The sequence below is a fragment of the Copadichromis virginalis genome, linkage group LG7 (assembly GCF_057382275.1).
Source record: "Copadichromis virginalis isolate Kocher_CV1m ecotype Utaka linkage group LG7, C_Virginalis_male_GT1.1, whole genome shotgun sequence".
NCBI classification, from domain to species: domain Eukaryota; kingdom Metazoa; phylum Chordata; class Actinopteri; order Cichliformes; family Cichlidae; genus Copadichromis; species Copadichromis virginalis.
In genome coordinates this window covers 31000037-31012332 of record NC_140624.1, presented here as the reverse complement: position 1 = coordinate 31012332, position 12296 = coordinate 31000037, and the positions used below count along the sequence as shown (strand labels likewise).

Genomic DNA, 12296 nt, shown 5'->3' with positions numbered 1-12296 from the left:
TCACCACTCTCTGATGGCCTGTAGGAGGCAGCACGAGCAGTCAGCCGGTATACAAAGTATAGAAAAAGAAGTGTTTCCGGGTGGCAGGTGGATGTTTTGGTGTGGGTCGGGTTGATTAGGTCGTTACAGGTTCTCCATTAAACCGTGTCTTCTGTCCGCGCACACTTTGATGCGCTCCCCTGAGCTCTGCTAGCCGGATATCAGTGTCGCCCCCCTCACTCGCTCCGACCCTGACATGGCCTCCAGGCGGCCGGACAGCTTCGACGGGCTCGGGTACCGTGGCCGGGATGACCCGCTGTACGGAGCGGGCTACCCGGTTCGGAGCGCCGGAGCCCCCGCCGAACCGCAGCTCCACCACTGGGTCACCACGCCGCCCGACATCCCCGGCAGCCGCAACCTGCACCCTGGAGAGCGGACACCTCTGTTCGATGACGCCCCGGGAGAGATCGCAGGTTCTGCAAGCGGCTGGGAAGCTCCAAATCCCAGCAGGCCCCCCGCTGGTAGGTTGTTGTGCAGGTTCAGAGTCACCTAGTCTAGCTGGCTAGTGACAGGATGAAGCCAGAGCTGGCCAACTAAAGAGATAATGGTCTGATAGGCGCCGATGACCTGTCAGCATGCATGCTAACCGGAAGCTAGCGCACAAGCTAATCAAGCTCAGAGTAATTATGTAATAAACGGACTGGGCTAGCGGCTAGTTAACTAGAAGGCTAATTATATTAGCCAGTTGGCTAACAAAATGCACAAATAGTAAATACAGTAATATAGTAAAATTTTGACTCGCCCATCATTTCCCAAAATGGGAAACGCAAAATGCAAAGATGTGTTAAAAACATGCAAACATACCTGGAAATACAGTAAGTAACGCAAAACAGAGTCTAACTCCAACGAGCTTGACAGTAAATATCTGGTATGAGCAGCTTTATTCTGCAGCACCGCCTGAACTCTCAAAGGCAGCTTTCTGTAATTTGTGTTTGTTGTGCTATGTTTAGTTTACTACTTATTAACTAACTTTATTGGAGTTAAAAGTTATTAAAACAGTGGAATCATCCTCGGTGATGAATGAACTAGACAGCAGACTGTTTGGTAGCTTATGTGAATAAAGCCGTTATTGATTTTATTTATGGACGTCCTGCACTGTGCGAGTTTATCGTGTTTGCTTTTGTCGTTGCAGAGCAGCTGAATCGATTCGCTGGCTTCGGGGTTGGATTCGTCAGGTGAGGAAATCGTTTCTCATGGTTTCAAGATGAGCAGAGGCTCGGACCAAGTCACTGAATGTGGACCAATATTCAGCTTGAATGAGTTTATTCAGTCTGAACTGTTTGGACTCCATGGTTGGGAACAATCACACATCTTTCTGTTCTCAGTGTTTCCACTGAAGCTGAAGCTTCATTTAGTTTCAGCGACTCACTGCAACAAAAGTCTCCACTGTCGAGTCAAAGATGCTGGTGGTGATTTTGGTTCTAATCACAGGGAAAAATGAGAGCAAAAAAGGGACGAGACTGTGTCAGTGCTCGCCATTAGTGACAACCAAAAAGCGAGATGTTTTACTTTTTGACACTTTCATCCCAAAAACAGGCTGAAGTGTGAGTTTGGAGAAGTCAGGGGGTTTCTAACTAAAACGTGTGTGTGTGTGTGTGTGTGTGTGTGTGTGTGTGTGTGTGTGTGTGTGTGTGTGTGTGTGTGTGCACTCAGTCTGTTCACAGAGAACGTCCTCTCTCACCCCTGCATTGTGTTCCGCAGACAGTGCCAGGTATGACCTCACCTTCTTATCAATAAATGATCCATAAATAATGATGGCTATGGATTAAAATACTTTTATTAACGCTGTGGGAGAAACTTTTTTATTTCATTTTTGTGCGTTTTGAGACATTAAATTTTTATTTTCCTCTTTCTGTTGCTGCACTCTGATTGGCTGTTTACATCAGGTGAACTACCACGCCCGGTGTTATCACCTGACTCCATTCAGCGCTGTCGCTGTAATGTACAGCATCACCAAAGCTCAGGTAACGGGACACACTAAAACCCAAAGATGAATAAAAATATATGTAAAAAGATCATTTTGAATATGTTTGATTGTTTCTTATAAATTATGATAATTATATTTGTATAAAAAGCAGTATAAAAATATTAATCAAATAGGAAAATCTAAATGTATTTGGACATAATGACATTTAGAATATTTCTTTTAATAATACAAAGTTAAATATATTAAAATGGAAAATGAAAGTATTCTAACATTATTTACAAATAAGTTTAAAAAGTTTAAATATTGCAAAATAGTAAATGCAGATACAATATGGAGGTTTACAACTGATCAGAATAATCTAAATAAATAATAATACAGTATAATGTATTTATTATAAATACAATATGAAAACTCATAGATAAATATTAAAAGAATAAAAATAGAGACTTAATTATTGATGATGGAGGGGGCACTGTGATGTTGCCTCACAGGAAGGAGGACTACTACTGATCTACTCCGGCTTCCTCCCACTAACCTGAGTCGGCCTGTCCACACGCATTTATACTTCAGGATATAAATTGTGTTATTATGTTGTCGGTGATTAATATGTTGTGTTGATCAGGGTGTGAAGGCTCTGTGGAAGGGGATGGGCAGCACATTCATCGTTCATGGTGTTACGCTCGGAGCCGAGGGCATCATCAGCGAGTTCACGCCACTGCCACGGTAACCACCTGCTCCCACTAGCACATGGATACAGTATTGTACAACGTCACTCTGACGTGTGTGTGTGTGTGTGTGTGTGTGTGTGTGTGTGTGTGTGTGTGTGTGTGCGTGAAGGGAGCTTCCTCACAGGTGCAGCTGGAAACAGGTGGCTGGGCATTTGCTGCTTAAAGGGTCAGTTTTTCTTCTTCTTCTTCATCTTCTTACCTGTCAGTTCTTTTTTTTTTTTTTTTTTTTTGCTGTTAAACAGAGACTGAGATACAAACTGACCCCGCCTCCTCTTTCTCTCTCTCTCTCTTGCAGATTAACGGCAGTCGTCGCTCTTCCATTTTACTGTGCCAGCCTCATTGAGACCGTGCAGGTCACTGATTATTGTTTATTGAATAGCGATGCCTCTTTTATGACAGCAGTCAGTTAGCAGCAGCTCATTAGCTTTCCTTTTATCACATGATGAGGTTTACCAACTAGTGGTCTAGATCAGAACCTCTTTCTCTGTTCATGACATCACTCACAGAGCAACCAATGAGAGTGAGGTGTTGTTGCGACTTTTTGATGTTGGTTTATGCCTTCACTGCCATGAGATCACATAAAGTGGTGCATAATCTCTCCAACACCTTACCAGCGTTGTGTGAGATTGATGACGCCATCAGCCACACGGTTCCTGTTTGAAACAACGAGAGCATGATGATGTCACACAAACAGGAAGCTGAGGAGCAGCTGTTCAGTCATTTAGAGCAGCGGTCCCCAACCTTTTTTGCGCCACGGACCGGTTTATGCCCGACAATATTTTCACGGACCGGCCTTTAAGGTGTCGCGGATAAATACAATAAAATAAAACTAGTACCGGTACCGAAAAAAAGAAGATTTATTCATAACACACGTGAAAAGACCAAGGAAAACGAGTTAACGATAAAAACGATAACAAAATAACGCTGAAAACCGATAAAAACCCTTAAAACTATACATTTCACACCTGAGCCTCAACTCTTGTGGCCCGGCACCAAACGACTCACTCACGGTCCGAGGCCCGGGGGTTGGTGACCGCTGATTTAGAGCAATGATTAGCTGGATGTGTGTGTGTGTGTGTGTGTGTGTGTGTATGTATGTGTGTGTGTATATGTGTGTGTGTGTGTGTGTGTGTGTGTGTGTGTGTGTGTGTGTGTGTGTGTGTGTGTTTTTTTTTTTTTGTTGTTGTTGTTGTTTTTTTTAAATTGATCATTTGATCGGACCTGTGTTCCTCTCTCCATCTTCAGAGCGAGATTGTGCGGGATGAGTCGTCCTCTGGCCTGCTGGACTGCGTCCGTGAGGGTGTTGCTCGACTGCTGGGTGTCGGCGCACCTCACAGTCGTCGCCTGCTTCCTCTCAGATGCCTGCTGCTTCCCGCTGCGCTGCATGCCATTCTGCGCTATGCTGTGGCTACCTCCATCCAGCGGGTGGTGCTGTGGCTGCACCAGCGTAGCAAGAAGCAGCGGGCAGAACCATCCAATCCACTGGATGCCTACTTCCCCGAGCTGGCGGCATCTTGGGCGGGTTCTCTGGTGGCTGACGTGGTGTTGTTTCCTCTTGAGACGGTGCTACATCGCCTGGCTCTGCAGGGTACGCGCACCATCATTGATGCCACCGATGGAGTGGTCGCGGTGGGAAATGGCGGGAGCCCGCTGGTAGTGCCCGTAAACACGCAGTATGATGGCTTCTCTGACTGCCTGCACGCCATCAGCCGCAAGGAAGGCGGGGCTGGCTTCTACCGAGGTTTTGGCGTGCTGGTAGCCCAGTATGCTTTGCACGGAGCGCTGCTGGCCGCCGCCAGGACGCTGATGAGGGTGCTGCTGCTGGATGCCAAGGCCAGCTAGGTTGTTACTACAGAGACTGTTGTCATGACAACAGGACATTTCTCATCTTGTAAATGAGACGAAAAAGACCTGCTCGTGTGACGACATCAGCACTTGAGTCCTGTTACCTAGCAACCACTAAGAATCACCAGATTGTGTCACCTCCTCCCCAATGATGTCACTTCCTGCTTATGTTTGGACAAACAGTGGTGGCAGTTGTTTTCCTTCACGTAAACTGAGCATCACTTCCTGTGTTTTTGTTCAGCTCTGACAGCTGATTGGTCACCCACTACTGATATACAAACAAACATGTAAACAGATGTTTTTGTATAAAGTTGTAAAAAAAAAATTAAAAAAAGTTCAGTGTAGATTTAGACTAAATTATTTCTGATCGATTGGTCTCTAAAGCGATACTTGGATGAGATGAGCCGGGCTTTTCAAAATAAGTGTCTGTTTAAGCTGGTGTAAGGTGTAATGGTGTCTGTAAATGTTTAAATGTGAAATAAATCAATGTTAATTTGACATTTTTCTTCTTTTTGAAACATTTTTAAATGGATTAATTTGGATTATTTTGAAATTCAGCTTTTTAAGTTTCATAGAAGAAATTTCAAACTTTTCTGACTTATTTTGAAAGTTTTAAAAATGTGACTGCATCTGTGTCACAGCACTGTGAAGGTTAAAACTCCTGCAGCCTCTTCTCTCCTTATGTCAGGAGCAGAGATCTCCCTCAGCATGATAAGGGTTTCTTGCTCAGAGGTGGAGGACAGACATTTGAGACGTGAGAAAAACCATCACAGAGGATCCTGTACGTGTCACAGGTAGCAGGGGTACTTTCTAAAGTCTGCTTCAATGTTTTCAGCTGCAGATAATAACCTGACCGGTGGAGACTGCAGCGTTACTGGTTGTAATAACTGTGTTCTTCCACAAGGTGAAGCTGTTTACAGTAAGGTAAAGCATTTCCCTGTAGAGCCCTTAGTTCAGTTCGATTATATTTATATAAGTTTCCTAAAAGCGCTTTATATTAAAGTGTAACACACTGTTTGCTACTACAGCTACACATGTTTCTTTTCCAACTATTTATTTATGAGTGACTTATGTATGTATGTATATATATGTATATATTATACTATTCTTAGTTAGTGTATTGTCTGTCTTGTCTTAATATTGGTTTAAAATGGAGCACTGTAACAAAAAATAATTTCCCCCAGGGATCAATAAAGTATTCTGATTCTGATTCTAAAGACTTTACAGTAATACAGAGAAAACATGTGGATTGACTTTTAATACAGATACTTTAACTGGGGTGAAAATAAGCATCTGTCTGAGATTCTCTTTATTTCCAAACAGGACTAAGGAGATGAGAGGAAAACATCACCAATGCTTTATTCTTAACCTCCAGCTTTATCTGGATAGTTCACATGGAACAGGAACAAACTCGTTATTGATCTGTGTAACTTTATTCAAAAGTAATTTGCAGAGTGCTGCGACATACAAGCAAAAGCCTGACAATAAATTCAGAAACTGACGGAAAAGTCTCTGAGAAACAGTTTCCGTTTATTCACAAATGAAATACGAATTTCAAGATCATAACGTATAAGGTAGTTATTTGTAGAGTTATTTGGTTGTAATAGTTATTTGGCCCAAAACTTGAGATAATATACAGAAAAATACATCTACATTTTAAAATATGTAAACTATAACACCAAGCTAAATCACTAAATGATCCAGAAAAACACAATAATGATAAAAATTCAGTATATATAATCCAGTATATGTAGACAGAAATAATAGTACTCTATCACAAGAAAAATTCTTTCAAAATCAGACATATTTTACAGTATTCATAATTTGCATTATATAATAAAATATACAATTATATTTAAAAGATTTTGTTGCAACTGTTGTGTTGCATTTGAAGAGAAAGATGTTAATGTTTTTGAAGTGATTTGAAAATTATTCCAGATTTGTGGACCACTGCATGGTCACACTGCAGGCACAAATGATAATTAAGCTGTTATAACAAACACATTAAATATCTTCATCCTTTCATGAACATTAAAGCATTTTCTTTATCTTAAAATAAGCTCCTTGAGCCGACTGTTGTGATTTGGGGCTGTATAAATAAAACTGCAGTGAATTAACTTCCTGTGCTAATCATGTGTTGTTAGACAATACCTGCTAAATATGTCCACCTCGGTCTCTTGTTACAGCAAAGAACAAATAATAGACAGACTCTGATAAAACATTGATGTGTTCCTCCGCTTCCTCTCTCAGCTGCTGCTTGTTAGACACATCGTCCTGCTTTCTTCAGCTTCCGGCTGCTCAAAGACTCCTCTTCGTCAGCCCACTTTCATTCAGTTCAGTTATAAAACAAACCAAACCGATAGCCTGCTTCTATATTTCACTGGTTTACTTTTTCTTTTCTACTTAATGTATTTAATTTAGAGGTAGGGTCAAGTTTTATTCATGCATTACTTTCAGTTTCTAAAATGTCATCATGTTTATCCAAAAGACAAAAGCAGGGAGGAGGTGAGGAAGCCGTCGCTCCCAAACCTGCGTCACTGCATTTCTCTGTGTTCTTAACTTTCATTGTCAAAGAGCATTTGTGTTGAATAGAAAACATCTGCTGTTTCTTTAAAATGTGCATTAGACTGAGAACGTCACCAGGTGAGTCAGACTATCTAATATAATAATGTAACACTGAAAACACCTCAGCTTTCTGTTTTTAACTCAGAATAAACTTGGCCAGTTTTCTAGAAATGAGATCTGCACCCTCGCGAGTTGGATAGATGTGGTTGCTCTCAATGAGACCAGGTTTTAACCCAAACATTTTCCAGTTATTTATGAAGCCTACATTGTTTTCTGGACACCAGTTAGACAGCCAGCAGTTAAACGATGACAGGCTTCTAATGATGTGAGCATTGGTTCGACTGGGGAGGGGACCAGAGAAACCTACAGAATCCGACATCGTTTTTGCAAAGTTACACACCGACTCAATTTTAGGTTTTATGACCTCCAGTTGATGATTCTGGATGTCGTTATTGCTGACATGAATTACAATTTTATCAAATCTATGTTCATCCTGAGCCAGGAGTTTCAGTTTAGCCTCAATGTCGCCTGCTGTGGCCCCTGATCTGTATGTGAGTGTAGTTGCTGGAATCTCTGGGTCCACATCTTTAAGAACAGAGTCGCCGATAACCAGAGTTTTTTTCCGTGCGAGTAGATGAAAAATGGTCTTTAAATCCTGATATAATTTCTTCTTTTTTCCTCTCAGTGTTTTCAGTAGTTTTTCAAACGTCTCTTCATCTGCCAGCCGATGAAGGAGAGGTCCACAGTAAAGCCTGACAAAGCAGAAAATCTCAGTTAAAGTTGATGAAGTGTGTTACACATCTGTGGAGCGCATCATTGGTCTGGTGTTTACCGGGCACACTGAGGTTCTGGTAGAGGGGAACACAGCAGCTGGTTCAGGTGGAGGCTCTGCCTCATGCAGCACAGCCATTGGCTGAAAGCATGAGCCACACGGGGCTGCCATTTCCTCCTGATAGCTGCATCCTTTAAAGTTTTCATCTTCCTCTCAAACTCGTCCTCTACAGACAAAATAAGACAAAGTTTCAGTGACACAGAACCAGAGACCAGCAGCAGTTTGTGTGGAAGCATCAGGAACTCTGACTACAGTCCATCTGCTGACTGCTTTCAAAGAGACTATAACCTGCTGTAACATGCAGGGAAATATCCTCTGTATAAATAGTCTATGTGGACCCACTTCCTTAACCATAAAGAATGTAATTATGTAGATAACTGTAAAATTTAAATGTTCAGACTTAACTGTCTTTGTGAAACTGTAACAAAATGCCAATTTATAAGAAATACAGCTAATAAACTATGTTTCACAGAGTTACAGCAGAATAATGAACACTGATTTCCTTTTTTTTCCTTTCAATCAGCAGTGGGACATATTGGCTTGAAAACAGTGTGATGCTTGCAGACCTGTGACTTTCATTCAGCTGTCTCTAAAACCATCTCTCCAGTCTGAGAGACAAACTAAGCCTAATCTAACTCTGCTCAGGTTATGATGTCATGTAGATGTCTACTTTATTAGCAAAATCTATGAAATATAATGTATAAATATAATGTATAAATATAATGTATTTTCCTCCTCATTCAATGATATTATTACTTACATAGTAATAGTAGTGGTAGAATAGTTACTTGCATATTTCCACAACCCTCCATCCATAATCACATACTGTGTATGCAACCATTGCATGTAGCGTATTATCTTACTTATTTTGTATTTGTTTATATTTTATTTGTATTTTTTTCAATTTTTCTTCTGCTATCCGTACCTGAGCTGAGGTAATGCACAAATTTCCCCACCACGGGATCAATAAAGTCTTATCTCTCTTATATCATCGAGGTCATATTGGGACCACTTAAACTGAAACATGCATCTCACCTTATTTCACACTTTTATATTATTTTTGATGCTTTTTGGGCTGAATCACATTTAGATGTTCCTAATAATTAGTCCACTTCAATGACAGACACAAAGAGAACAAAATAAACAACAACACTAAATAGGAGTGAAAACAATAGCAGGCGTATCACAAGTGTTACTAATAAAGTAATGAGTGAAAATACTGATTTACACATATTTCCATGTATTTGCTAGTAAAATATCAGTCATGTTGCTCAGTGAGCTCAGAGACTTACCTGGACCATCACGATCACACACAAACCCCAGCAGGAGGGCGTGGAGGCAGTGGACAGTTTCAGCTTTTTGGCCAAGCTTTAAGTTGTTAAACCAGAAAACAGTCACACAGACTGGCAGCTTCAGCTGGTCGGGGATGTTTTCTAAGGCTGAAGTCTGAACCTGCAGAGCTTCTTCAAACACTCTGCGACGCAAACCCTCAGGAGCCTGCACAGAAAGGTACCACACAGACAAGATGCTCACATGTACCACAGAAACACATCTATGACCTGTCAGAGTAATTAAACACATATTTCATGATTAACCTCAGTACCTTATGCAGATGCTGTAGTTGCAGTTGTTTCCCTATGGATGGGACACGTTTGTCTTTGATCTCTTCTCTATCCCTGTCATATTCAGTGCACATCTGACCTCCAATTAACAGTCCATAGAAGTACTGTCTGATGGGGTAAGCAGCTGTGTAACTACTGCGCTGTGAAAAGTCCTCCACAAGAACAGGCAGCAGAATAGTCTTCTGATCCACAACACTTATGACGAAAGTGGTGATTTCTCCACGCTCAACTTTTTTACTCACCCATGATGGCAACTCAGAACTTGTTTTTTCTGGTTGAACATACTTTTGAATGGAGAGTTTGAAAGTTTGGTTTTCTTCTTTACCAACATGACTTAAAGCTTGACTCAGAGCACGTTCTCTCTTCTGTGAGTCGTTCAAACCATGCAGATTCACTTTACTTAAAAACCTGAGTATACCATCCAGTCTTTTAATCCTGTACTCACCAGATGAAGATGATTCATTTGCAAAGGTACCATTGTCTTTTAATATTGAATAATCATTTCCTGCTATTGAAGCAAAGACTGGCATGAGAGCAGGGTCCAATTTAAAATGCTCACAAAACTTTGAACGTGTGTAGAGCTTAGCAGGAATTTTGCCATCCTTCTTTCTTTTCCACTCAAAGTTGTCAAGATGAAGGAAACCTTTGTTCACATCATAGATGCAGAAATCTGCGTCATGGGACAGCACAGCACATTGTTTCTGATTTGCAGCAGAAACAACTTCAGGGTCTGCCTCTCCTAAACACTGTTTAAACTCTATGTCTTTCTCCTTCAAGATTTCTATGAAGACATCTTTTACCAGAGGTGGTAAGACATTACATCCTTGTGGTGCAGCGTCAGGCTCACTCTCTGCTATTGTCTTTGCATTTTCTAGTCTACGCTTTAGACGCGAATGAAGAGTTTTCTGCTTCTCTGATCCTGCAGCTCCATCCAAGAAGATGTATGGAGTGACTTCGCAGTTCTTCAAAGCCTCAAAGAACTTACAGACATCGTCTTTAAATCCAGGATAATCTCCTCCACAGCGCTGGTCCAGCTTTGGATCAGAATTATAATACAAACAATAATAAAGAGCTGCACCATCAATAATGAGACTTGTTTTTTCTACTTTAACCTCTTCACAGAAACACAAATCATCTATCATTCTCTGTAACTTTGAAATCCCCATGATTCCTTGAAGAGTATGAAGGCGAGCCGTACTTATTGTGGTTTTGCCTCTGTGTCTGTAGATTTTTATGTACCTATGGAAACAACATATAGGTACACACCCACACAGAAACTGTCACACCCAGTGTTGGGGAGTAACGGAATACATGTACCGCTGTTACGTATTTAAAATACAAAATATGAGTAACTGTATTCCGTTAGTTACCGTTTAAAAAGTGGTATTCAGAATACAGTTACTTTGTTGAAATAAATGGATTACACTGCGGTACTTTCCTGTTTCATTTTGTCAGGACTGTTTGGGTTTGTTTGACAGCTACGCTCTTTGTTCCAGGCGGCATGCGGTTGCCATGTTTACAGGGCGACGCTCTCTCTCTCTCTGCGACTGTGTGTTTCCTGGGTGAGAGAGCGCCTTTTCGTTGCTGTTGTTGTTGTGCTAAGCTAACAGGCAGAATGCTACAAGCATAGCTCTAAAGAATGTAGCATCATGGGCAGTGTAGTCCGTGTTGCAGGGAGAATGGACTGCCATACACGTTATGGGTCTGTGAGCGTAAGGAGGGAGAAAAAGGGGAGTGGAAAGGTACGAGCTGTCATCGAGGAAAAACGGGAGCTGGAAGCATGTAAATATAATAATAACCACTTCAGCCAAGAAGAGAGCCTGACGAGCCCAGTTGTAAGTAAGCTATTAAGACTCGACTGTACACCGTGTTCGTGTTTTCCTCCGAAAACAACAAGTTCCGTTGGAGCAGTCTTTCAACGCCTCTCTCTGTCACTCGCAAGAAAAGTTGACCCACACAACAAAGTAAAGCTATTTTTCGGCTACGAGCCGACAGGGACCCCGCCGTATTAGTCAGAGGTCCCTTTACTACAGTTCGGAGTCGCGGACCTTCAGTAATAGTAATAAATCACACAGCAATAGTACATTCACGTTGTAAAAAGCATGATAATATATTAAGTAATCCAAAGTATTCAGAATACGTTACTGTCATTCAGTAACATAACGGAATATGTTACAGAATACATTTTGGGGCATGTATTCTGTATTCTGTAATGGAATACATTTTAAAAGTAACCTTCCCAACACTGGTCACACCTGCTCTGATGCATCTAACATACCTCTGTTACTCTGTTGGTTTTATTTCTATTTTATTGTGTGGTTTTCTATTTAATTTTAATCTGTGGAGCAAAACCAAATGTGTTTCTCTTAATAACTCTGTTGGAACAGAAACGATACTTGGTCTTTTTCCACACATGTCCAAACAAATATGGTAGTTTGGGCTGGATCAGGTGACCCTGAATCCTCTCTTAGTTATGCTCTAATACGGTCTTTTATATATATATATATATATATATATATATATATATATATATATATATATATATATATATATATAAAGTGATGACGTATGAACCCTAAACTCTCCTGTGTTCAATATGGCGCAATGCTTCGTTCCTCGTTGTGTTAACCTGCTCCAAGCATTTCCACAAAGGTCAGTCTTCTGTTGTAGTTAATGCGTCATTTTTCTTAACATAACTGGTGATATAGGTTACAAGCAAGTCTGGCGCTGAACAGAAA

The 12296-nt window shown here is 41.0% G+C and overlaps 2 protein-coding genes across 2 annotated transcripts; one reads left to right on the top strand and one right to left on the bottom strand.

The window, feature by feature from the left end:
* Window positions 1–68: 68 nt before the first annotated feature.
* Window positions 69–5037, top strand: LOC146705356 (mitochondrial outer membrane protein SLC25A46-like). Its single transcript, XM_085463002.1, has 8 exons — window positions 69–500; window positions 1172–1214; window positions 1693–1750; window positions 1926–2003; window positions 2589–2689; window positions 2804–2860; window positions 2990–3047; window positions 3940–5037. Exons 1-8 carry the CDS (start codon window positions 236–238, stop codon window positions 4534–4536), a joined length of 1257 nt encoding a protein of 418 aa, XP_085319128.1. The 5' UTR covers window positions 69–235; the 3' UTR covers window positions 4537–5037.
* A 1188-nt stretch (window positions 5038–6225) lies between these two features.
* Window positions 6226–10724, bottom strand: LOC146705355 (single-strand DNA endonuclease ASTE1-like). The gene is made up of 4 exons (XM_085463001.1): window positions 9540–10724; window positions 9229–9433; window positions 7937–8102; window positions 6226–7856 (listed from the first exon to the last, which is right to left on the bottom strand). The coding sequence occupies exons 1-4, from the start codon at window positions 10722–10724 to the stop codon at window positions 7241–7243; spliced, it is 2172 nt and encodes a 723-aa protein (XP_085319127.1). The 3' UTR covers window positions 6226–7240.
* Between the last annotated feature and the right edge of the window lie 1572 nt (window positions 10725–12296).